This window comes from Sus scrofa, chromosome 2 (assembly GCF_054392235.1).
Source record: "Sus scrofa isolate SSC_HxYL_T2T_F1_AM1 chromosome 2, Sscrofa_HxYL_maternal_Yorkshire_Landrace_v2.0, whole genome shotgun sequence".
Classification (NCBI taxonomy): Eukaryota; Metazoa; Chordata; class Mammalia; order Artiodactyla; family Suidae; genus Sus; species Sus scrofa.
In genome coordinates this window covers 108,231,800-108,256,568 of record NC_139384.1, presented here as the reverse complement: position 1 = coordinate 108,256,568, position 24,769 = coordinate 108,231,800, and the positions used below count along the sequence as shown (strand labels likewise).

The window sequence follows — 24,769 nt, the reverse complement described above, 5'->3', positions numbered from 1 at the left end:
TTTATATTTTACAGGAGAAACTATATAACCCTTGCACAACATGGATTTAGATTGTGTAGATCCACATATATGTGATTTTTTTCAATAAATACTACAGTAATACATGACCAGTGGTTGACTGAATCCATGGCTACAGAATCCAAATATGGAAAGCTGACTATGGGACTTGAGTATCTAAAGATTTTGGTATCTGCTGTAGGTGCTGGAACCAGTCTCCTGGGATACCAAGGGATAAGTGTGTATTACACAGCCTTATAAACACTAGTTTTGAAGTCACATAGCCTGAATTCAATCCGGGTTCAATCCTTACCATCTATATTAACTTAACAAGCGACTTAGCGTCTCTAAAGCTCAGTTGTATCTCTAAACCTCAGTTTTCTCATGAATATGTGATATTAAATCATATAACTCAAAGGGCAGTTGTGAAGATTAAATGAAATAATACATAACACTCTTAGCACACTGCCTAACTTAGAGTAACTACTCAATAACTGTGCATTACTGTTATTAATTCAGCCAATTCATACTAAGAAAATCGTAGCTTCCACAAGGATGTATCAAGAAGTAGGACACCAGGTTGAAATTATTTTTAGCAACTAAGGCAAGAATTCACTTTAAATGTCCCTGAATAGCTGACTTAAATCATTTCTAATTCCCAAATGGCTAGTTCATAAGCCATTAGCAGTTATGCCTTTCTTTTATCAGATCTCTTGTTATTTCAGCCCTTTATACTGGTTTGCTAAACCCCTTTGCAATTTAGGGTGAACAATTTAAACCATTTTGCCATTAGTATAGTAACATCAGTAGATCTTTGCACAGATTTATTTTTAAGAAGTATTATATCAGAGCAACATGAAATGAAAAAAAATCTTTTATAAAAATATTTATAAGCATGAGAAAACATTCAAGGATAAAAGGTAGGATGAATACAATATTATACTGTGACAGCAGTTTTAAGTGTCCATTTTCACAAATAGTAGTTAAATGAATATATAACATGACTGATATGCATCTACTATCATAGCCAGTTGGAACTGAAGTAATTATTCCACTTTAAAATTGTATGAGATCACTTGCAAAAGGTTACAGACAGCTGCAAATTCTTTTTTTTTTTTTTTTTGTCTTTTTTTTTTTTTTTTTTTTTTTTTTTGTTGTTGTTGTTGTTGTTGTTGTTGTTGCTATTTCTTTGGGCCACTCCCGGGGCATATGGAGATTCCCACGCTAGGGGTTGAATCGGAGCTGTAGCCACCGGCCTACGCCAGAGCCACAGCAACGCAGGATCCGAGCCGCGTCTGCAACCTACACCACAGCTCACGGCAACGCCAGATCGTTAACCCACTGAGCAAGGGCAGGGACCAAACCCGCAACCTCATGGTTCCTAGTCGGATTCGTTAACCACTGCGCCACGACGGGAACTCCATAGCTGCAAATTCTTTACTACTCCTCCCTTGAGAGAAAAAATCTAATTCCTCTTTTCTTGAATTTGGCTTGAGTGATTTGCATAATCAATAAAATGCAGCAGAAGCGCAACATTCTGTTTCTTCTGAAGGTAACTCATAGAAAGTATTGAAACTTCTGCTCAGTCCTCTTGGAATGCTTGTCCCAGTAGAAACCAAACACAGTTTAGGACATGTGACTCCCATGAGACCACCATGATTTAAGGAAACCCAAGGCAGTCACAGGGAAAGGCTGCATGGAAAGAGAAGCACCTGAACAGCTTCTAGTTGTCCACTCGTGTCGTGTCCAAACATGACCACACAAGTCAGACCAGACATGTGAGTAATTAAGTGTCAGATGATTTATCCTCAGCCACTATCTAGCTTAAATTCTAAGATGAATCCCAAAGCCTTTCAACCCCACAGCTATGGAAGGTAATCATAAATTAGCTTCAGCCACTAAGTTTTGGGGTGGTTCATTTAGGTAGCAACTGATAACTGGAATATCTCTGCTCACAATCCTGCCATTTTAACATACATTAATTCCCTAAGTCAAATATAACATCATTTTAATTCTTATTACATAATTATTTAAAAAAATGAACATACTATGAAATATTATAGTCTAATTTCAATGAATTTTATGCCATGTTAATCTAAAATATAATACTTTACATAAAAAATAAAGACTAAACATAACACATACATTTATGTATACAAGTGAGTATCCATATAGAAAAGTATTGTAAGAACAATGGTCAACTTTAAATGAATAAGTTTGAAGTAATTTTGCTGTTTCTTTGTGCTTTCCTATATTTTCCATAGGGACTGCATTTGAATACGTTTAACTTTGGTCATTCTAATCCTTTTTTTGAAAAGTAAAATACAAAGAAACAAAACTGTGAAATTAAGCCCTAAAACCAAGATCATTTAATACTCCCACTCTAACACCTAAATTGTGGATATAAATCCAAGAGCTACAACCTTAGAATTAAATGAATGTACTTTTGATTCATTATCCAAACAGGGAAGTTCTAGATGTTTAGTACCCAAGTGTTTTTATAAAGTAAAAAAGGCAGAAATATCATTTAATCAAAATAAGAATATAGATAAAGCTCTCCTGATCTCTGCATCATTCTTGTTTTCTTCCTTATCTTTGATTCTCCATTTCCTTCTTTCAGCTGCAATACATGACTTGAGAACACACACACACACATAGTTCACATCCTTCTATGGAATCTTCTATACCCAAAACTTACCTTTGAAGAAAATTCACAAGTGAAAAGGAAGCCTTTAATAGAATTCATAGTATCAACTATGCTATCTTTCTTTCATCTCTTGACTTTGCCTTAGGAGATCTGGTGTCATGAACTGAACTGAAATACAGGGAGTTTTTTTCTGATGATGTAATGACCCCAGACTTGCTTCTTTTTTTTTTTTTTTTTTTTTTGTAAATTTTGCACTTCATTGATGTGTCCAGGGTACAGAACACTTTGAAGTCATACCACCCACTTTGCTCTAACTTTCTAGCATGGAAACTGTCCCATCTTTCAATCATAAAATTTATCTAATGAATTGGCATTTTTAAGAAAAAAAGATACATCATTTTTCTCTTTTTTTACAATTCATGAAAGATAGTACTTTTTTGTTCATTCTTATTCTTTCAACTTTAAACTTTAACTTCATCCTATTTTAAATCCAGAGTTTAAATTTACAAAATCAACTGAGAGGGTTGAGGCTGTGAGAAGGTAGTTAGACTAGGAGTGAAAGTTTTACAGGAATTGGCTTACTTGTATTTCTCTTCTATCTTGGACTTAACTTTCCCATTATCAGAACACATTTCTTCCCACTCTCAATATCCCCCATTTCCCTAAGTTAAACTACCTTCTATAACTCTTTAAATATGCAATTTCAGTTTAGGATATACTGGAAAGACAGCAATACATAATGTGACTGGCAGGGAAGGTGGTCACTTCATGCTTCTTGAGTCACTTTCCCATGAGGCTTCCTGATGCCACATTCGTCTGGTTTTCCTTCTCACTCACTAGGTACCCTTCAGCCTCCTTTGCTGGATCTCTGTCATCTTCCTTAGGTCTGAGTGACAGAATGTTCCAGTCCCCAGGTCCACACCTCTTCTCTATCCATACTCACTCTCACTGTGAGCTCAGTCATCTCACTGCTTTAAACACAGTCTTCCAAATTTACATCTCTGGGCACACTTCTCCCCTAAATTCTAAATTCATATACTCAACAGACTATTTGACATATCCAAGTGTAGTAATTTTTTAACCTAATTTTTATTTTCAAAATATATAATGCATTTACATGATCACAAGCTTAAACCTATAGTATAACAAGGTATATTCAGAGAGTGCTCATTTCCATCCACCTATTTCTTTCTTCTCCCCATAGGGAACCATTTTTACTGGCCCTGGAATTATGTGCAATGTTTCTTTTGCAAATATAACTATATACAGAGGAGCAAACTGAAACAAATTAAATAACTGTTTATCAAGTGGTAATGCAATCACGTAGACAAAATAACTATTTCTAGTGGCTTTAGAACATAGTATTTTGAATGTCTGCCTGAAGTAGAATAAATTCTAAGGAAAAAAACAACTGCAAAGAAAGCTTACATTTCCTTCAGTATATTCTTACTGTCAGTGGTAACATCTCTTACTGTCAGTGATAATATCAGTATTATATTTAAATTAAATTTTTCTATTGTCAACTATATATTTCAAGATAATATTTTATATGTTATAGAATAAATATCTTGAAAATATATATGCTGTAGGTTAGAGTAATTACATAAAAGAGGAAAAAAAATGACAATAAAACCAGGAGTTCCCATTGTGCCTCAGCAAGTTAAGAACCCAACATATTGTACGTGAGGATGCAGGTTCAATCTCAGGCCTCGCTCAGTGGGTTGAGGATCTGGTCTTGCCATGAGTTGGGGCAAAGGTCACAGCTGTGATTCAGATCTGGCTTTGATGTAGCTCCCATCTGACCCCTAGCCTGGTAACTTCCATGCGCCATGGATTCAGCCCTAAAAAGGAAAGAAAAAAAACAGAAATGAAAATAAAACCAAACAAATTATGCAGAGTCTCTACAGGGTTAAACTTAAGTTGGAAACAGTGATTATCACCTCATGAGTTTCTTCCACTGCCACCCTCACTCCCCACCCCATTCCTGGCTGCTCTGAAGCATATGAAGTTCCCTTGCCAGGGATCAGATCTGAGGCACAATTTCAACCAACAGTGCAACTGCAGCAACACCAGATCCTTAACCCACTGTGCTGGGATGGGGATCAAACCGGCACCCTAGCACTTTTAAGACACTGCCAATTCTACTGCACCACAATAGGAACTCCACCTCATGAGTACTTTTTTTTTTTTTTTTTGGTAAAAATAGGTATTTCCTGACTCCTGAACATGAAAAAAATTTCAGAAGTAATGACAAATCAATAACAATAAGCATCACTAGTGCCTAGATTTTTGTCTCTAAACACCGTTTCTCAATAAAGGACCCAGGACTCCCTAAATGAGTAAGAGATAATAACTGAGCTCTTAGGAGGGAAATATGCAAAATGAACCTGAACATGTTACACCAACAAGGAAGCTACTGAAGATTAATGAGATCATGTCAATGGGCCACAAGAGGTACATGAAAAGGTTCTCACTGGCCAAAGATTAAAATTTGTGCATCTAAAAGAGTAATGACTGCCAATCATAGTGGGAGAATTTAACACCCCACTTACAGCAATGGACAGATCATCCAGACAGAAAATCAATAAGGAAACACAGCCCCTGAATGAAGCATTAGACCAGATGGACTTAATAGATATTTATAGAGGAGTTCCCATCGTGGCGCAGTGGTTAAGGAATCCGACTAGGAACCATGAGGTTGTGGGTTTGATCCCTTCCCTTGCGCAGTGGGTTAAGGATCCGGTGTTGCCGTGAGCTGTGGTGTAGGCTGCAGACACGGCTCAGATCCCGCGTTGCTGTGGCTCTGGCATAGGCTGGCAGCTACAGCTCCAATTCGACCCCTAGCCTGGGAACCTCCATATGCCATAGGAGCGGCCCAAGAAATGGCAAAAAGACCAAAAAAAAAATTAGATATTTATAGGACATTCCATCCAAAAGCAACATTCTTCTCAAGTGCACATGGAACATTCTCTAAGATTGATCACATCCTAGGCTACAAATCCAATCTCGGTAACTTTAAGAAAACTGAAAACCTATCAAGCATCTTTTCCAACCACAACACTATACAACTGGAAATCAACAACAAGAAAAAAACTGCAAAAAACACAAACACGTGGAGACTAAGCAACACGCTACTAAACAACCAATGGATCACTGAATAAATCAAAGAGGAAATTAAAAAATACCTAGAAGCAAATGACAACAAAGATAACACACTCCAAAGCCTATGGGGTGCAGCAAAAGCCATTCTAAGAGGAAAGTTCATAGCAATACAAGCCAACCTTGGGAAACAAGAAAAAGCTCCAATAAACAACCTAACTTTACATCTAAAGCAGCTAGAGTGAAGAACAGACAAGACCTAAAGTTAGTAGAAGGAAAGAAGTCATAAAGATCAGAGCAGAAATCAATGACATAGAAACAAGGAAAACCAGAGAAAAGAACAATGAAACAAAAAGCTGGTTCTTTGAAAAGATCAGCAAAATTGATAAACCCTTAGCCAGACTTACTAAGAAAAAAAGGGAGAAGACTCAAATCAATAAAATAGGAAATGAAAATGGAGAAGTAACAACGGACATCACAGAAATACAAAGGACCATAAGAGACTACTATATGCAACTATACACCAATAAAATGGAAAACCTAGAAGAAATGGACAAATTCTTAGAAAAGTACAATCTTCCAAGACTAAACCAAGATGAAATAGAAAAGATGAATGGACCAATCAAAAGTACTGAAATTGAAACTGTGATTAAAAAACTTCCAACAAACAAAAGTCCAGGACCAGATGGCTTCACAGGAGAATTCTATCAAACATTTAGAGAAGAGCTAATACCTACCCTTCTGAAACTATTTCAAAATATTGCAGAGGAAGGGATACTCCCAAACTCATTCCATGAGGCCACCATCACCCTGATAACAAAACCAGACAAAGATACCACAAAAAAAGAAAACTACAAGCCAATTTCATTGATGAACATCAATGCAAAAATCCTCAGCAATATACCAGCAAACCACATCCAACAATACATCAAAAGAATTGTACATCATGATCAAGTGGGATTTATCCCAGGGATGCAAGCGTTCTTCAATATCCAGAAATCAATCATTGTGATACACCACATTAACAAACTGAAGAATAAAAACCATATGATCCTCTCAATAGATGCAGAAAAAGCCTTTGACAAAATCCAACACCCATTTCTGATAAAAACCCTTCAGAAAGAGGGCATAGAGGGAACCTACCTCAACATAATAAGGGCCATATACGACACACCCACAGCTAACACCATTCTCAATGGCGAAAAGCTGAAAAAATTCCTGCTGAATTTTTGGAACAAGACAAGGATGTCCGCTCTTACCACTACTCTTCAACATAGTTGTGGAAGTCCTAGCCACAACAATCAGAGAAGTAAAAGAGATAAAAGGAATCCAAATTGGAAAGGAAGAAGTAAAATTATCACTATTTGCAGATGACATATTATACCTAGAGAATCCTAAAGACTCTACCAGAAAACTGTTAGAGCTCATCCACGAATTTGGCAGTCGCAGGATACAAAATTAATACACAGAAATCGATGGCATTTCTATACACCAACAATGAAAGATCAGAAAGAGAAATTAGGGAAGCAATCCCATTTACCATAGCATCCAAAAGAATAAAATACCTAGGAGTAAACCTACCTAAAGAGACAAAAGACCTGTATTCTGAAAACTATAAGACGGTGATGAAAGAAATCAAAGATGACACAAAAAGATGGAAAGACACACCATGCTCTTGGATTGGAAAAGTCAATATTATCAAAATGACTATACTACCCAAGGCAATCTACAGATTCAATGCAATCCCTATCAAATTACCAAGGACATTTTTCACAGAACTTGAAAAAAATATTTTACAGTTTGTTTGGAAGCACCAAAGACCCAGAATAGCCAAAGACATCCTGAAAAAGAAAAATGGAGCTGGAGGAATCAAGCTCCCAGACTTCAGATTATACTACAAAGCAACAATCATCAAAACCATATGGAACTGGGAGTTCCCATCGTGGCGCAGTGGTTAACGAATCCGACTAGGAACCATGAGGTTGCGGGTTCGATCCCTGCCCTTGCTCGGTGGGTTAAGGATCCAGAGTTGCCGTGAGCTATGGTGTAGGTTGCAGATGCGACTCGGATCCTGCATTGCTGTGGCTCTGGCGTAGGCCAGCAGCTACAGCTCTGATTAGACCCCTAGCCTGGGAACCTCCATATGCCATGGGAGCGGCCCTAGAAAAGGCAAAAAAAAAAAAAAAAAAAGAAAAAAGAAAAAAACAACATATGGAACTGGCACAAAGACAGATATATAGATCAGTGGAACAGGATAGAAAGCCCAGAATTAAACCCACACAACTACAGCCAACTAATCTATGATAAAGGAGGCAAGAATATACAATGGAGAAAAGACAGCCTGTTCAATAAGTGGGGCTGGGAAAACTGGACAGCCACATGTAGAAGAATGAAATTAGAACACTCCCTAACGCCATACACAAAAATAAACTCCAAATGGATTAAAGACCTAGATATAAGACCAGACACTATCAAACTCCTAGAGGAAAACATAGGCCAAACACTCTCTGACATAAACGATGGCAACATCTTCTCAGATCCACCTCTTAGAGTAATGACAATAAAAACAACAATAAACAAATGGGACCTAATTAAACTTAAAAGTTTCTGCACAGCAAAGGAAACCCGAAACAACACAAAAAGACAACCCACAGAATGGGAGAAAATCTTTGCAAATGAATCAACTGAGAAGGGACTAATCTCCAAAATTCATAAACACCTTCTGCAGCCCAATACCAAAAAAAAAAAAAAAAAACCCATCAATAAATGGGCAGAAGATCTAAACAGACAGTTCTCCAAAGAAGACATATGGATAGCCAAAAAACACATGAAAAGAAGTTCAACATAACTCATTATTAGAGAAATGCAAATCAAAACCACTCTGAGGTATCACCTTACACCAGCCAGAATGGCCATCATCAAAAAGTCTACAAACAATATGTGCTGGAGAAGGTGTGGAGAAAAAGGAACACTAGTACACTGTTGGTGGGACTGGAAATTGGTGCAACCACTGTGGAAAACAGTATGGAGATACCTCAGAAAACTAAAAATGGAATGACCATTTGATCCAGCAATCCCACTCTTGAGCATCTATCCAGAGAAAATCATGACTCGAAAAGACACATGTACTCCCATGTTCACTGCAGCATTATTTTCAATAGCCAAGACATGGAAACAACCTAAATGTCCATCGACAGAGGAGTGGATCAAGAAGATGTGGTACACATACACAATGGAATATTACTCAGCCATTAAAAGGAACGAAATACCGTCATTTTTAGCAACATGGATGGACTTAGAATTATCATGCTAAGTGAAGTCAGTCAGACAATGAGATACCAACATCAACTGCTTTCACTGACATGTGGAATCTGAAAAAAGGACAGACTGAACTTCTTTGCAGAACGGATACTGACTCACAGACTTTAAAAAACTTATGGTTTCCAAAGGAGACAGCTTGGAGGGTGGGGGATGCGCTGGGGTTGTGGGATGGAAATCCTATGCAATTGGATTGTGATGATCGTTGTACAACTATAAATGTAATAAATTCATTGAGTAATAAAAAATTTAAAAAATAAAATAAAAATAAGAGTAATGACTGTAATTGTTCGAAACACATAATATATAAATCCTTATGATCATCAGGATACTAAAATCAATCAATTAGTCTGTCAGTCTCTGTGGTCACCAATAACAGCAACTAGGGCATCAACTTCTTATTCTCAAATTAACATTTAAAGGGGAAGAATTAAATATTTATTCTGTCTGTCCCGCGTAAATTCCTTTCCAGAGTAACCAAATAGCCTAGTTAAAGGAAAGTTTTTCCTTAAAGAATTCCAGCTAATGTGACAAGAGTGACAGAGTTAGAAAGGCACCTGTTTGCAACACCTAAGAAAATTAACTAAGGAAATGATCATTTGTAGATGAAACAACTAGATAAAAATCAAAAAATGGATTAAAGACTCAAATTAAGACTTGAAAGCATAAAACTAGTAAAAGAAAGCATAAGGGGTAATCTTGACATCAGTTTTGGCAACAATTTTTTGGATTTAACATCAAAAGCAAACACAACAAAAGCAAAAATAAGCAAGTGCAACCACGTTAAACTAAAACGCTCCTGTTCAGCAAAGGAAACCATCAATAAAATGAAAAGGCAACCTATGGAGTGGGAAAATGTAAATCATTTATCTTATAAGGAGTTAATATCCAAAATATATAAAGAACTCATACAACTCAATACCAAAACCTTTTGATTAAAAAATGGGCAGAGAAACGAAATAGACTTTTAACAAAGACATAAAAGTTACCAAAAGGTAAATAAAAATACGCTCATCACTAATCATCAGAGAAATGCAAATCAAATATCACCTCATACTGTTAGAAAGGCTATAATCAAAAAAAAAACAGAGATAAGCATTGACAAGGATGTGGAGAAAAGCAGTTGTGCACTCTTGGTGGGAACATAAACTGAGGCAGCCACTGTAGAAAATATAAAAGTGTCTCAAAAAACTAAAAACAGAATCACCATATGATCCAGCAATTCCAATTCTGGGTATATATCTAAAGGAAACAAAATCACTGTCTCAAAGAGATATGTGCACCACCATGTTCAAGGCAGTATTATTTACAAAAGCTAAACATGGAAACAACCTAATTGTCCAACAATGAATGAACGGATAAAGAAAATGTGATATAGGAAGTTCCTGTGTGGTACAGGGGCTAAGAATCCAGCAGTGCCACAGCTGCAGCACAAATTGCAACTGTTGCTTGGGTTCGATCCCTGGCCTGGGAACTTCTATATGCTGTGGTTAAGTCCTAAGCAAACAAACACCACCACTACCAACAACAACAACAACAACAACAACAACAACAAAATAATATAAAATGAAAAAAAAAGAAAATGTGATATAGATAATGGAATACTATCTATAGTATTAGAATATAGAAGAAAATCCTGCCATTTTGACAACATGGATGGACCATGAGGATTTTATGCTAAGTGAAGTAAGTCATACAGCAAGAAATACTATATGGTCTTACTTGCATGCAGTATCTTAAAAAATCAAAACAAAACAAAAACTCAGAAACAGAATAGATGGGTGGCTGCCAGGGGTGGAGCCGGTGGAGGGGGGAGGACAAGAGAAGAGGTGAAGGTGTTCAAAAAAGTAGTAACTTCCGGTTAGAAAATAAATTCTGATGACGTAGTGCACAGCATGGTGTTTTTAGTTAACAATACTCTGTTGTATATTTGAAAATTGCTAAGACAGTAAATCTTAAAAATTCTCATAAGAAAAAACACTTATAAACTTATTGCAGTAATTATTTTGCAATAATACAGATATCAAATCATTATTCTGCACACCTTACACTAATACAATGTTGTATGTCAATTACATCTCAGCGAGGGGCGGAGAGGGGGAGGTTAATGTGAAACCTGTGAATGGAGGGACTGGACTTTCACCACTCAAGCCACTGCCGACTCCTACTGTCACTAAAGAGAGCAGCAGCCATGACGTGATATCACACACAATTTAGAGCACATCCATGTGGCACTCCTGCCCAAAGGATAGAACCTGAATCCAATGGAGATCTGAAAGCTAACTCTCAGATTACCAGGAAAAACAAAAAATAAAAAACAGGGGATTAAGAAACACATTAAGTACCCCAAAAGGAAAGAATCAAATCTAGAATATGGACATTTTAGGGGACAAATTAGCAAGTTTCTTCAACAAATCAAAGTATGGGGGTGGGAGGAGAGATTCAAGGGGACTTTAAGAGACTGTCAGATAAAGTATCTGAGAATTATTCACATTCTAATTAGAAGAATCAAACTCTACAAAGTCATTTTTGAGACAATCAAGGAAATTTGAATATGGACTCCTTACCGAATGAGACTATGAAATTATTGTTAATTGCATTAGGTAGGATAACAGCCTTGTGACTATGTAAGAAAACAGCCATATTTTTACAGCTTCCTTCTATGATATGGTAAGATACATGAAACAAGTATGGCAGAATCTTGAAAACTGCCACTTCTGGGTAGAGTTCATTTTACTACTCTATTTATGTGTATGTTTGAAAGTTTTCATGATAATACCTATTTACTGGCAAACACATATAACAATCAAGGTTCTAATTAATTTAACACTAACGCTTCTTTTATCCCAACTAGATCTGCTAAAAACTGGAAGCTTACAGCTGGAGAATGGGTTGTTGCACTTTTCTCTTCGCCCATCTATAGTTCTCTTCCTCCCTTAGTTGATCAACTGGTTTCCCATACCCAGTGAGTGCAGAGCAAGGTGGGAGTCAAGACTGAGAAGAGGCAGAAGAGAGAGGTTCTTTCTTGGTTGGACTGTCAAGAGATGACTTTGTCTCTATGGCCTGGTTGAGTTGTTCTTGAGGATACTTCTGCAGGTTCCAAAGAGGTTTCACTGCGGTACCCCCTCAACTTCAATCTCCAAGATGCAGGCTATTCTTCTCCTTCGTTAGGCTAATCCAGAACCCTCCCCAGCTTGGTTGTCCTCTCTGACAAGACACCTTTAAAACGACCTCAAGCTGACATCCCTACTGTGAGTGACATAGCTGGCCCATGGGGCTTATGTCCCTTTGCTCTGCTGTGGGAGGTGATGTGGTTCAGCCCCAACACACTCCTCCATCACACTGAGCTTTATCACAAATTATTCAGGGAGTTCCCATTGTGGCACAGTGGAAACAAATCTGACTAGGAACCATGAGGTTGAGGGTTCGATCCCTGGTCTCGCTCAGTGGGTTATGGATCCAGCCTTGCCATGAGCTGTAGTGTAGGTCGCAGATGCGGCTCAGATCCTGTGTTGCTGTGGCTGTGGCTGTGGCATAGGCCAGCAGCTACAGCTCCGATTGGACCCCTAGCCTGGGAACCTCCATATGCCAAGGGTGCGGCCCTGAAAAGACAAAAAAAAAAAAAAAAAAAAAGAAAAGAAAGAAAGAAATTATTCAGGAACTTCTTTTGCTATGATCCTTAACCATAAATGAAACCTTCCAAGAAGAGGTGAACCACGTTTAAGGTTATATAAAAATATTCGCAAGACAGGAAATAGTCATAGCACTTGCACAGTTCATGTAATATAAATTCACCTCAGAAAATCCTCTCAGAAAACACTCTTTTGAATTTTTTACTTTGTATGAAGAAACTTTAAAACTATGCAATTAGTTTCTGTTATCTTCTTTGGAATTCTTAGTCTCAGCAATTTCTCACAAGTCACTTTGACATTTGATGCACCTATTTTTGGTGCTTCAGTTGAAAATTCCAATTTAAAAAAATGCAAAAATATATTGCCATCAGAAGGTCAAAGTGGATTTTTCCCCTTTAATGTAACCCAGGAACCACACCCTCTGCCAACCTGCCATCACCTCAACAAAGTGGGCTATGGTAGCTACTTTTCTTATTATTTTTATTTGTAACAGCAGGGTAGTGGTTTTAAAATATGGCCCCACAATTTTTGACACTCCTCCACTGAGAGACGGGCTACATGTCTCCTCTTCTTAAACAAAACCTCTGTGGCCACTTGCCCGTAGAAATTCAGTGGAAGTGAATATTGTACTAGCTTCCAGCCTAAACCTTAAAGCACTGACAGCTTCCACTTCCTGTCTCTCAAGCAATGCTTGCCCATAGAACCTAATCGCCATGCTCTGAGGAAGTCCAAGTCTTCTCATAGCATGAGGTACATGTGAAAAGGAACCAGAGCCAGCTTCCTTGGTAAAGGATCCCCAGCCCCACTAAGCTGCGCCAGCAAACACAGTGAGGAATTGAGACAAGGTGTGCTCACCAAGCCCTACCCAAGTGGCAGATTCATAGTAATTTAGGTGTTATTTTAAGCCATGAAGTTTTAGAATGGTTGCTTATACCAAAGCATAAATAATTGGGGCTCCCCTTCAAGTAGGATTCAAATTAAATACAAACTGTTAGGGACTATTACCTCTTTTCACATTCTATGGCTTTTAACCTTCCTATGGACTTATGTTTAATATGTCTATTGTAAACAACATGTAATTGATATTTTTTCTTTTTAATTTTATGGCTGCACCCACAGTGTATGGAGGTTCCCAAACCAGGAACCGAATACAAGCTGCAGCTGAGGCAACATTAGATTCTTTAACCCACTGCGTGGGGCCAGAGATTAAATCCATGCCTCCTCAGCGACTGGAGCCACTGGAGTCAGATTCTTAACCCACTGTATCACAGTTCCTATATCAGCAATTCCTGATTTCTATATATTTTTGGTATTTCCTGATAATCTCTATATTCTTAATGAAGAGTTCAATTTATATTCTTATAAGGTTTATTATAACTGGCCATACATTTAAATTTTCTCTTATATCATTTTGTGTTTTTTGTCCTGCCCTTACACAGTTTTATTTTTCTTCTCTTCCCTCCTTTTGCTGTGCTTATGGATTTATTCATTTGTTTTCTCTGAGAGATTTCATTTTTGTCCTGTAAACTTTTATAGGTTTAAACTTAATATCTTCAGAGTTCCCATCGTGGCTTAGAAGAAACGAATGTGACTGGTACCCATGAGGACACAAGTTTGATCCCTGGCCTTGCTCAGTGGGTTGGGGATCTGGCACTACCGTGAGCTGTGGTGTAGGTTGCAGATGCGGCTCAGATACCGTGTTGCTGTGGCATAGGCTGGTAGCTACAGCTCCGATTCAACCCCTAGCCTGGGAACCTCCATATGCCACAGGTGCGGCCCTAAAAAGACAAAAAACAAAAAATAAAATAAATATCTTCAACTCACTGTTGAACAATAAAAGAATCTTAAAACACTTCAACCCAATCATCTGTCACACAAGCTGCACTATCAGCTAACATTTTTCATGACATAGGCTATACCTTGTTTAACTTAACTCTCAATATTTAACATTATAGAATTTAGTCATTCATATTTTCTACATCTATCCAAATGTTTGCTTTCTACTTCAGTAAACATTCCTTATATCTTAGATTCTTTCGGGATTATTTTCTTCCTTCTGAAGTTCATGAGATAACAGACTCATACTAGTGAAGTATTACTGGTATCTGCGACTAACAGACAAAACAGACTACAAAAATCACTACTGCAGATAAAGATAGCCATTATATAATACCAAGACTATCAATTTACCAAGAGATACTATAAGCTAAGACACAACTTCAAAATATATAAAGCAAAAATTGCTAGAATCCCAAAAAGAAGTATGGGATCTTAATTCTTAGCATCTCTCTTTTTCTCCCTCTTCTCTCTCCCCTCCTGCTCTGTAGTTAATATGCCAAGTATACAAAAATTATGAAGGGCATGGTAGATTTGAACTACACAGCAAAGGTTATCTGGTGATCCTACGGCATATGAAACATCTCCATTAAACAGAGAACACAATGTTCTTTTGAACATACAGAAAAAGTTTATAAAAATTGACAGTAAATTCCAAAAACTGGGTATCATATAGACCTTGTACTCTGAATATAATAAAATTTATTGAAAAATGAACAGTATCAAAAACCAAAAATAAAGCAGCATCACTTGAAAATTAAAAAAAAAAAAAAGACTCATGGGGGTCAAAGCAGCAATGATTATGAAAACAGGAAACTGAATGATATAAAACCTAATTTGAGGGTTTGATTTCCTTAGGGAAATGCTTATGTTAGAAAATAAAAAGGCTAAATATTAATGTGCTAAGGATCCAAAATAAGCTTATGTAAAAAAGAAAAAAATATTATGGGCTAGAGCTTGAGTCCTAGGTAAATTTAATTTAATTTTATTTAATTAAATTTAAATAAAACAAAATAAATTAATGAAATTAATTAATTTTAATTAAATTTAATTCTAGGTAAATTTAAATCCTCTTCAGGGATCTAGAGGAGGCAAAAGGAACTAAGGAAAAGATATCCTTAGGCACCTTAATCATCAATAATTTGGATTTCACATATGACAATAGTAGCTAATAGCAGTTAACTTTACTAAGTCTAGTTGCCATTATAATTGTTTTACATGTGTTAACTCATTTGATCCTCACAGCAACCATTTGAAATATAAGATACGTACTATTGTTACACTCATTTTCAGATGAGGAACATAACAGATTAAATATATTTGCCAACACTATACCTTGGAAATGCAAAGCAAGGAATATAAACTCAAGCTCTCAAGGTCCAGATCTTATGCTCTTAACTAAATGCAAGATTAATGCTCTCCATTCAACAAAAGAGTCCTGCTAATAATCATATAGCGAAGATAATTTTAAAAGCCACTGCTTCATACATCCAATCATATAAAAACACCATGAAATGAAAAGTGGACATCCTCATTCTCTTCCCTCTGTAATGAAATGCAGTCTCTCACAGCCTACTCAGTAGCATAGTCCAGTAAACAGAATAGCCCCTATACCTGATGCTTAATGGTATAACAAAAATGGTCATATTATACACAACTTCACACCCAGATTGCCATTTGCAAGATAATTAGGTGTCAGTATAGATTTTATTTGTAGCTGACATAATACTTTAATAAGAGCAGAATCATGTATGCAGCCTTAATGCTTTCCATGGCTACGTTCATCTCCTGTTCTGAAAGAAGTGAGCCTGGGGGAACAGGGAAAAGGTGTTGGCTGCCTGGAAGAGTAGGGTTAGAATTTCTAAACAAACAGTGCCATGAAATCACTGGAATTTTACATCATTAAAAACCACCAAAAATCTAAATAAATTTTGAGGTCAGTGAATATAATAAAATGTGAAAGTAGAAATCACCAGCTCCATGTATTTTCCAAGGGCATGGCAGACTGCCTTAGTAAACAATACATACATGAATGACCAACCCCCAATACAGTATCTTTCATGAATATTAGTAAGAATAATAAAGAGAATGTAGTAAAATTCCTGAAAGCTAAAACAGCTTCTGGAAATTCTATTAATCACATTATTTCAAGATCTCAAGTAGCAGGTATATCCCTGACTTATAAAAGCTAGAGCATTTTAATCACCTAAAAACAAGAACTATTCCCAAACTTTGCTTTCCATGACAAAGATATTTAACTACTACTTAAAACTGCCACACAATGACAAAATTGCTTTAAAGCTGATATTCAAAGATTATCTCCAATTATGTATAGTTCTGACAACATGTGTTCATAAGAAGTAAAGTCCTGGCTTAGGTTTGGGAATATTCTTATTACAGTGAGGTTTACAATGTATGCTACCCAATGAAACAGATTTTTTTACATTGGGAGATTTAAGATAGAAAGTCAGTTCACTTTAAAATTAACATAAATATTTTTGTAAGATACCAAAATAACAAAATACTACATTATGGTAACTACTGTGATTTTTAATGAGTGGACAACTTGCGGATATTAAGTTGAAGATCTGGGCTTTTTGTTGTTTTTAATTAATTTTGTTGACTTTTATGAATCATGTCATCTATTAAGTAAAAACCGCTAACTTACAATGAAGCCGTTATAAAATTACATGAATAAATTTATGCAAACATATGCTCCAAATTATAAGGCACTAAGCAAATATACTCTTTAGGTTTTTTTAAAGGAGCATAAAATATTTTACCTCAACCAAAATCAGACAGGTTTGTTCAAATGTCAGTTTATTTTATAAAGTACATCAGACCCTTTTAGGAAATAAGTTAAGGTTCCAGATAAACAAATCCAAAAATGCACATACACATACATACACACACACCAGCACTGGTGCTATCTGACAAACTATACGTTAGTGAACTGGTCTTTTAATTGTCTTTTACCTAAAGCCCTAGGCTCAAACAAGTGACTCAGGTGCCGTCATTAACAAAATCTCATTTTAAAGCTTCTGTAATCTGCCTGACAAGGAAAAATAAATTTATTTCACATTGTCAGTTCAACCACATCATTTAGATGAGTGCCTACCAAAAAGAAAGAAGTCATCAGAAAATTGAATTCTGTGTACATCAGGTAATATCCAATCACATTTCTGATTTTGGCACATCTCAGATAGATCAAGCATTATATCATCCACTACCACATTTCCCTTCTTAGGAAAACCTAGAGCCAATGGTGAGGAAGAAGTCACTGATTGAAAATTGTGCCTTTATTTTGTTTTCTCACAGTTTCGTTGTGCTAAATGTCTTATTACTGGCAGAAATCTATGCAAGCAGAGTTCTATGTGCTAAACCTTCAAGCCATACTTGATGCATTTCCCTCATAATGTGACCTTGAGCTTAAGAGAAAGTATAGAAGAATAAATTTCTTCTAAACACATCCTGGCTATCTTATCCTCCTCTCTATTGATCCAGCAGTTCCACTCCTAGCCAAGAAAATTGAAAACATATGTCCATACAAATATCCATAATATAATAGTCAAAAGTAGCAACAGCCCAAATGTCCATCAATTGATGAGTGGATAAACAAAAAGAAGTATAATAATACAATGGAATATTATTCAGCCATAAAGAAGAACAAAGTAGTGATACATGCTACAATACGATGAACCTTGAAAGTATAGTGACAGAAGGTGGACACAAAAGGCCATGTATTGGAGGATTCCATTTATATGACTGTTTCAGAATAGATACATTTATAGGAATGGAAAGGACTTAGGGCTGAGGAGAGAATGGAGAGTAAAGCTAACAGGTAGAGGATTTTGTTGTTGTTGTTGTTGTTTTGAGGTGACTGAAAACGTTCTGGAATAGACACTAGTGACAGTCATGCAACTCTGTAAATACACTAAATACTACTGAATTATCTACCTTGTGGGGCCTTTTTTTTTTTTTTTTTTTTTTTTTATAAATGAATTACATCTCAATTTCTTTCAGAAAAATGTATCCCATCCTGCACATTCAGCCATCTTGTTCTGACAACAATTCCAGTCAAGTTGATCTAATGTTTATCTGGGTCAGAAAAGCCAGATCATTCTTACCTCTGCACCTTTGATCCAAGATAATCCCCAGGCTCTCCTCTCTACCTCTCACCACTCCCTCTTCTCTACCATCCATCAAAGTCCAGATCAAGTCCCACTTTTTCCACAGCTTTCCATGCTTAGTTGACTAGTCTGCCAGAGAACAGGTAAGCCTTCTTTGTTTCATTTCCACCCATCAACACTGTTGAATTTAATTGAACGATATACAAATGACACATTATAGCTGCAGATAGGGCTTTCTCTTTATATCACAGTGTGGAAATATAGAAGATAATAAAATTCTTTCATATATGTTTTCAATTATAATGGTCACTTGCAAAGCTTTTATCTAATACATGCCTTCTTTCAGTTAAACATTATTTGAAAAACGAGAAATGTATTACTTCCAAATAATTACATAAGTACAACCTTACAAAAACTATTGCATTAAAAGATGAGTTAAACTGAATTGCTGGCCTATGATATGGATTAAAGAATATCATTCCAATTATCCTAACAAAAGGATTATCATAATGTACAGTGGTTCCTTCAGATAGATATGAGTATATACATGAGGTATATTAATATTACCTAATTATCAGAATTCATGCATAAAGAAGCCAACAAAATCTTCTTTCCAAGTAGCACACAAATACAAACCCTTGAATTAGTTCCACAATATGCCTCAGAGCACTTGTTCATTTGTTGCAACACTTAAAATTTTTTCTCTTTTACACATACTCCCTACAGAATTCTTTCTTGCAGAACAAAGTCAATATAAATAATCAAGAATTGCTTCTTCTGTTAATTTTGAGTCATCTTAATTCATATTTATATATACCCTCTGTTTATTGCACATACTACATGCAGAAATAAACGATTAAGAGTGGCTCACAAAGCCTTTTTGAAGTGCATTTGATTTGAAGCTATTCAGTATCTTTCAACCTGTGCCACATTTCAATAATGACTATTTAATAATTACAATCATCCCCTTATTAGCCTGGTATTTCATTTTCCTTGCCCTATGGCACCCCACAGTTGAAGGCAAGGAAAACTCTGTTGATTAGTTATTTAAGACCAGCAACAATAACTACGCTGGAGACAAGGCTACTTGGAGAGGATTACACAAGAGCTGGAGCTCAACTGCCTCAGACAGAGAGCAGCAAATTATAAACCCAAGTACTTCGTTGCATGTAACCAAATTGGCTAGTTGAAATGCTAATTGCCTTTCAGCAAAACTAAAGACAGACAGGGGACCCTGTGCTTCAGAGAATGAAATGCATTTTTACTCCACTTCTGCACTATTGTCTTGCTGAGAATCATTTGAAATCTATTCATAAAGGTAGCTCTTTCCCTAACCTTTAAAATGTGGGAATTTTATTTAGCCCCTACCAGCACCTCCAATGTGCTGATGTGCCAAGATGTGAACAGATGGTTGGATTTAAGCCACGTTAAGCCCCTAATAAAGCAAAGCATGAAAGAATTCTACTCCAAATATAGAGCACAAATCAAGAAAATGTGCCTAGGGGAAAGGAATTTTGAATAACAAAGTTATGAAATTAAAACATTCAAATAATATAATCTTTAAAACATGAATATTTTAATGTACTTACATGCAAATGCATATGAGGAGAGCTAGCACTGTCTCTTTCAAAGAGACCCCCAGCCTTTCTTTTAACTAATAAATGTGTATTAGTTCAAAACTCATCTATGGACAACTATTCAAACAGTCAGTTTTACCCCTTCATATGAGAGAGGGTCCGTTCTGGGTTTGCAGTATCCTGAATAAATGAATGAGAAATGTCCTCACAGCATCTTTCCCTCATTCTGAGGTATAGCCAGATTCACGCCTGACTGCACCAGAAAGGGCCCCAGGACCACCTGCCCAACAGCTGGGGGAGGGACTTGCTCTGGTACATTTTAAAGTGTATAGTGTGTCACAGTGGAATCAGAAAACACAGCCTTTGTATTACCACAGCCTCCAGTGTCCCAGCTCCACCCTTCTCCTCCTCTGCCACACCTCTATGAGAGCAACAGAGGCCGGGTGCTGTGGCTTTCTGTGTGGCCTGACATCCTGGCATATCAGGAAACCCTCCATATATGCAAAGCTGTCTGCAGTTCCCCCAGGCTTGACTTGTGAAGGGGGAAAAAAAAAAAAACAGGCATGCATATGTGGCAAAATCAACTTTCTGTATTATTTCATTCTGCCTGTGAAGGAGAGTCTGGTTTATTAGTAGTATGTCTCTCTTCATTTCTCAAGAAATACCTTTGTTTATATAACTTTTCAGCTACCTGGGAGTGAGATAGAATACTAAGACTAAATAGAGCTTTAAACCGTAAACGGTTTCCGTAAATAATTCAGCTCTCACCCTGATTTGGCAGGAGTTAAGGGAAGAAAGATACCCGTCTGTCTGGATGCTCACCAAAACCTTTGGGCAGTGGAGTTCCTGGTGATTTTTCTTTTTCTTTTATTTATTTATTTATTTTTCTGTACTGTTTGAATTTCCTACATGACTCTGTATATTAGCTTTACAACTGGAAGAAAAAAGTTATTTGCAAGTCAGAGAAAGAGATGTTCACTCAACTGCGTGAAATACTTATTAGCTGTTTTACTTTGTTTCTCCACAAAACCAGAGGAATACCCATCCACATCCCTCTGTAGTAACATACTACATTTTATAGGTAAATTAAGCAGTTACCATCTAAAGAGTTTAAAATGTTTTATAGGTATGCGTAAATTGTCTAGTTGCCCTCTTATGTGAGATCAAAGTGGAAATGGCACAGTGCTTCCACTGTGTAGATTCTGGACCCAGTACATAAATTAATCCCTTGTCACGGGTAAATAGGAAACAAAGCCATTTATTCAATATGTTAACCATTTTGCTAAACCCTAGAGATAATACAGAAATATAGCAGAAAACAGTTACCATTCTCAAAGATTTTGTATCCTAAGTGGGGCGACCCTGAAATTTTCAGTAACAGGACAGCAAGATAAAAATGGGCATGAGGCAGCACTTGATTGAGTGGCAATAAACTAAACATTTAATGACCAAGTTCATCTGTTAACATGCTTCTCACTTAGTTATCGGGAATGTACAGATGACCAAAGCCATAAACTGGAAAACTGAATACTGACTTTAAGTGAGTCTCTTAACTTTTCATTGTGTTTTTTTTGTTTGTGTTTTTGTTTTTTTGTCTTTTGTCTTCATAGGGCCACACCGGGGGCATATGGAGGTTCCCAGGCTGGGGGTCCAATCGGAGCTGTAGCTGCCAGCCTTCACCAGAGCCAGAGCAACGCCAGATCCGAGCCGCGTCTGCGACCAACACCACAGCTCACGGCAACGCTGGATCTTTACCCCACTGAGAGAGGCCAGGGGTCAAACCTGCAACCTCGTGGTTCCTAGTAGGATTCATTAACCACCGAGCCATGACAGGAACTCCAAGTCTCTTAACTTTTCTAAGTTTCAGTGTACCTAAATATATATATATGGGGGGGGGGCGGTGATTGGTCTAGTTTGGTTCCAAGTCTTCTTCCAATGCTTGAGAATTTCGATGTTGTGTTCACAGCCTATGAATTTCTCAGCAATAAAGGACCACACACCTAGTCTAAGTCAAAAGGTAATTTTTTGTGGACTGTCCCAGAGCATAGATCTTTCTGCCTCAGTTTCTTCATCTGCAAATCAAGGAAATAGTATATGTTGATTAAATGTAAAATTACTCTACTTAAAGGGCCTAGTAGAATTCCTAGTATATAGTGGACATTCAAAAAATGTGGCATACTATTATCATTTATCGTGGGAACATGTACAAAAGGGTTTAGTCACAACCGATTCTGCTGTGAACACTTTTTCTAGCAAAGGTACGGGCATCTTCAAGTAGAAAGATATCTGAAATACTTTTGCATAACACTAGCCTCTGACTTCCCATATTATTTCTAATTGTTATTTTTATTATCGTAAAAGAATCTGTGTTCCAAACATACCTCATGTTATTATTTTCTAACAATGAATAGGATATGCATTCAATATTTGATAAATTATATACACAACATAAAACTATAATTGTTGTTTTTAAAATATAATGAATGTTGACTGATACATCATTTCTATGTCTGATAACAAAACGGTGCTATTGCACAATTTTACCATTACTCCATTGTGGACTTACATTTTAGTCTAAGATTATTTCTTAGCTGATGCTTATGGGTGGTTTCAGGTTTTAATCATCACATTCAGTATAGCGTAGACGCTAAGAGCCCTCAGGAAAAATCTTTGATCCAGCTTACTAACTGGGGGAACTTTGGACATGGAGCTTAAACTTCCCATGCCTCAGTGTCATTATCTGTAAACTGGGATAATACTATTTAACTTAGGGCATTGTTGTGAATGGTAAATAACATAACCTATATAAAGAGAATTCAATACATAGCAAGCATTCAATACTGGGTGGTTGCTATTGCCATTCATCATAGAAACTGGAACATGGAGCTAGGTTTAGTCATACTTATTTTTAGTGTACACATTTTGGCTACTTCTTTTTAATCTTGAGACCTTTCACTTCTAACTAAAGTCTTCAATCTATTTACAAATGAAGAGACTAAGGCACAGAAGGATGAGTGAATGTCCAAAGTCACTCTAGGTTAATGGCAGAGCCAGCATGTTATATCTAAACGCATATGTTTAAATGTTTTATTGCAACACAGTTCAAGGTGTTATTTGGGACTTCCTTGCAGCCTCAGAAATTACACAAAAATAAATACACTGCTGGAGTTCATTTGTATTGTGACTAGAACACAAAACATTGTTCTTTTTCCTTTTTTTTTTTTTTCCCTAGCTCTTTTGATACACAATACACAGGAAAGGAAAAAGAACTTTAGTAATATAAGGTAATAACTTCAGCAACAATTAGTATATAATGCCGTGTGTATTAGTTAAGAGACTTTTTTCAGTTTTATCCTAATTGTCAGTAATTATGCACCCTTAAGATTCGCTATCAGTAAACTCTAGAAGAGTTTGCAGCTAACATATAAACACATTACACACATTTTAAAGGTTGTTGATTTTGTGAAATGTAAAAAGTTGGTTTAAAACAAAAGTTACAAAGAGTAAGTGAACACTGCACCTGAAAATCATTTTTCCCGATGAATACTGCCAGTTTCTTTTAGTTTTAAAGAAAAAAAAATCAATTTTAAAATATTAAAAATATGTACATTTTAAATAGATATATATAATTCTACAGCTCCAGGCTGATTCCAAATTGCCTGAAATCAACTCCCTGAAAAGTTCTTCGACATACCACTTATTTTGGAACCTAAGACTCCTTAAAATTTATCTCAACCTTCCCGTTATTAATTACTATCTATGGCGCACCTTTCTGAATCTGTTATTTTCCAGGAAGTTTTTTTCTTTTTAATTAAAGCGAGAATTCGTGTTTCAAACAGGCACAAAGGGAAGAAAAACTTTTCCCTCTGTTCATCCACTTCTCACCTTTTTTAAGATTCCTCACCTCTGGAAGGGAGGGTGGGAGGCACGCCAAGCTCACCGCCTAGCTGCAGTCATGCGCGAGCGGACGCGGGCACCGCCGCGGGGTCAGCTGCAGCCAGCCGCGCGCTCGCTGCCCACCTCCAGCAACAGGTGCGAGAGAGCAACGCGAGGAAACTGCAGCCCTCTCGTGGGCACCGTGGATGCTCGCAACACCACCCCGCAGCCACAGCCTACCTGGCCCCGGGGACACCGACATCCGCCCACGCCCTGTGGTCTCCGCTGGTCCTCCCTTAGCACAGCCTCGCTCGCTCTGTCTCTCGCTTGCGTCCCCACGCTTCGCTGGGGCTGCCTGCTCTTTCTGCCACTATCCGATCAGGAAGGTGGCTCCATCCTCCCCCTCTCACCCTCCTCCCTGCCTCCTCCCACTCCATCCTCCGTCTGCTCCAATAGGGCTAGCGGTTCCTCAGGCTGCGCTCACCTGACCAGAGGAGCAGGGGTGGCCGCCCAAGGCAGCGCGCCCCCCGTCGGCGCAGCGGGCAGCCAGGTCCGCGCTCCGGCGGCGGGAACACCCTGCCTTGGCCATCCCTAATGGACTCTTCCAGCAGAGAGGCGCCCGAGTTGACCTGCCTGAGCGCGGTCCTGCAGCTGCAG

The 24,769-nt window shown here is 37.4% G+C and overlaps 1 protein-coding gene across 2 annotated transcripts in view; it reads right to left on the bottom strand.

Annotated features, from left to right (window-relative positions):
* The window catches only part of ADGRV1 (adhesion G protein-coupled receptor V1), a 536,680-nt gene extending 512,139 nt beyond the window's left edge, over positions 1-24,541 (bottom strand). Inside the window, exon 1 of one of the 2 annotated variants that reach the window (XM_085014024.1) lies at positions 24,122-24,541. Coding sequence is in view for 1 of the 2 variants with exons in the window: in XM_021085376.2 (XP_020941035.2) it covers positions 24,353-24,374 (22 nt within the window). In the remaining variant the exon portion in view is untranslated. The remainder of the gene's footprint in view (positions 1-24,121) is intronic. The other variant, XM_021085376.2, reaches the window with a different exon arrangement.
* Positions 24,542-24,769: the final 228 nt, after the last annotated feature.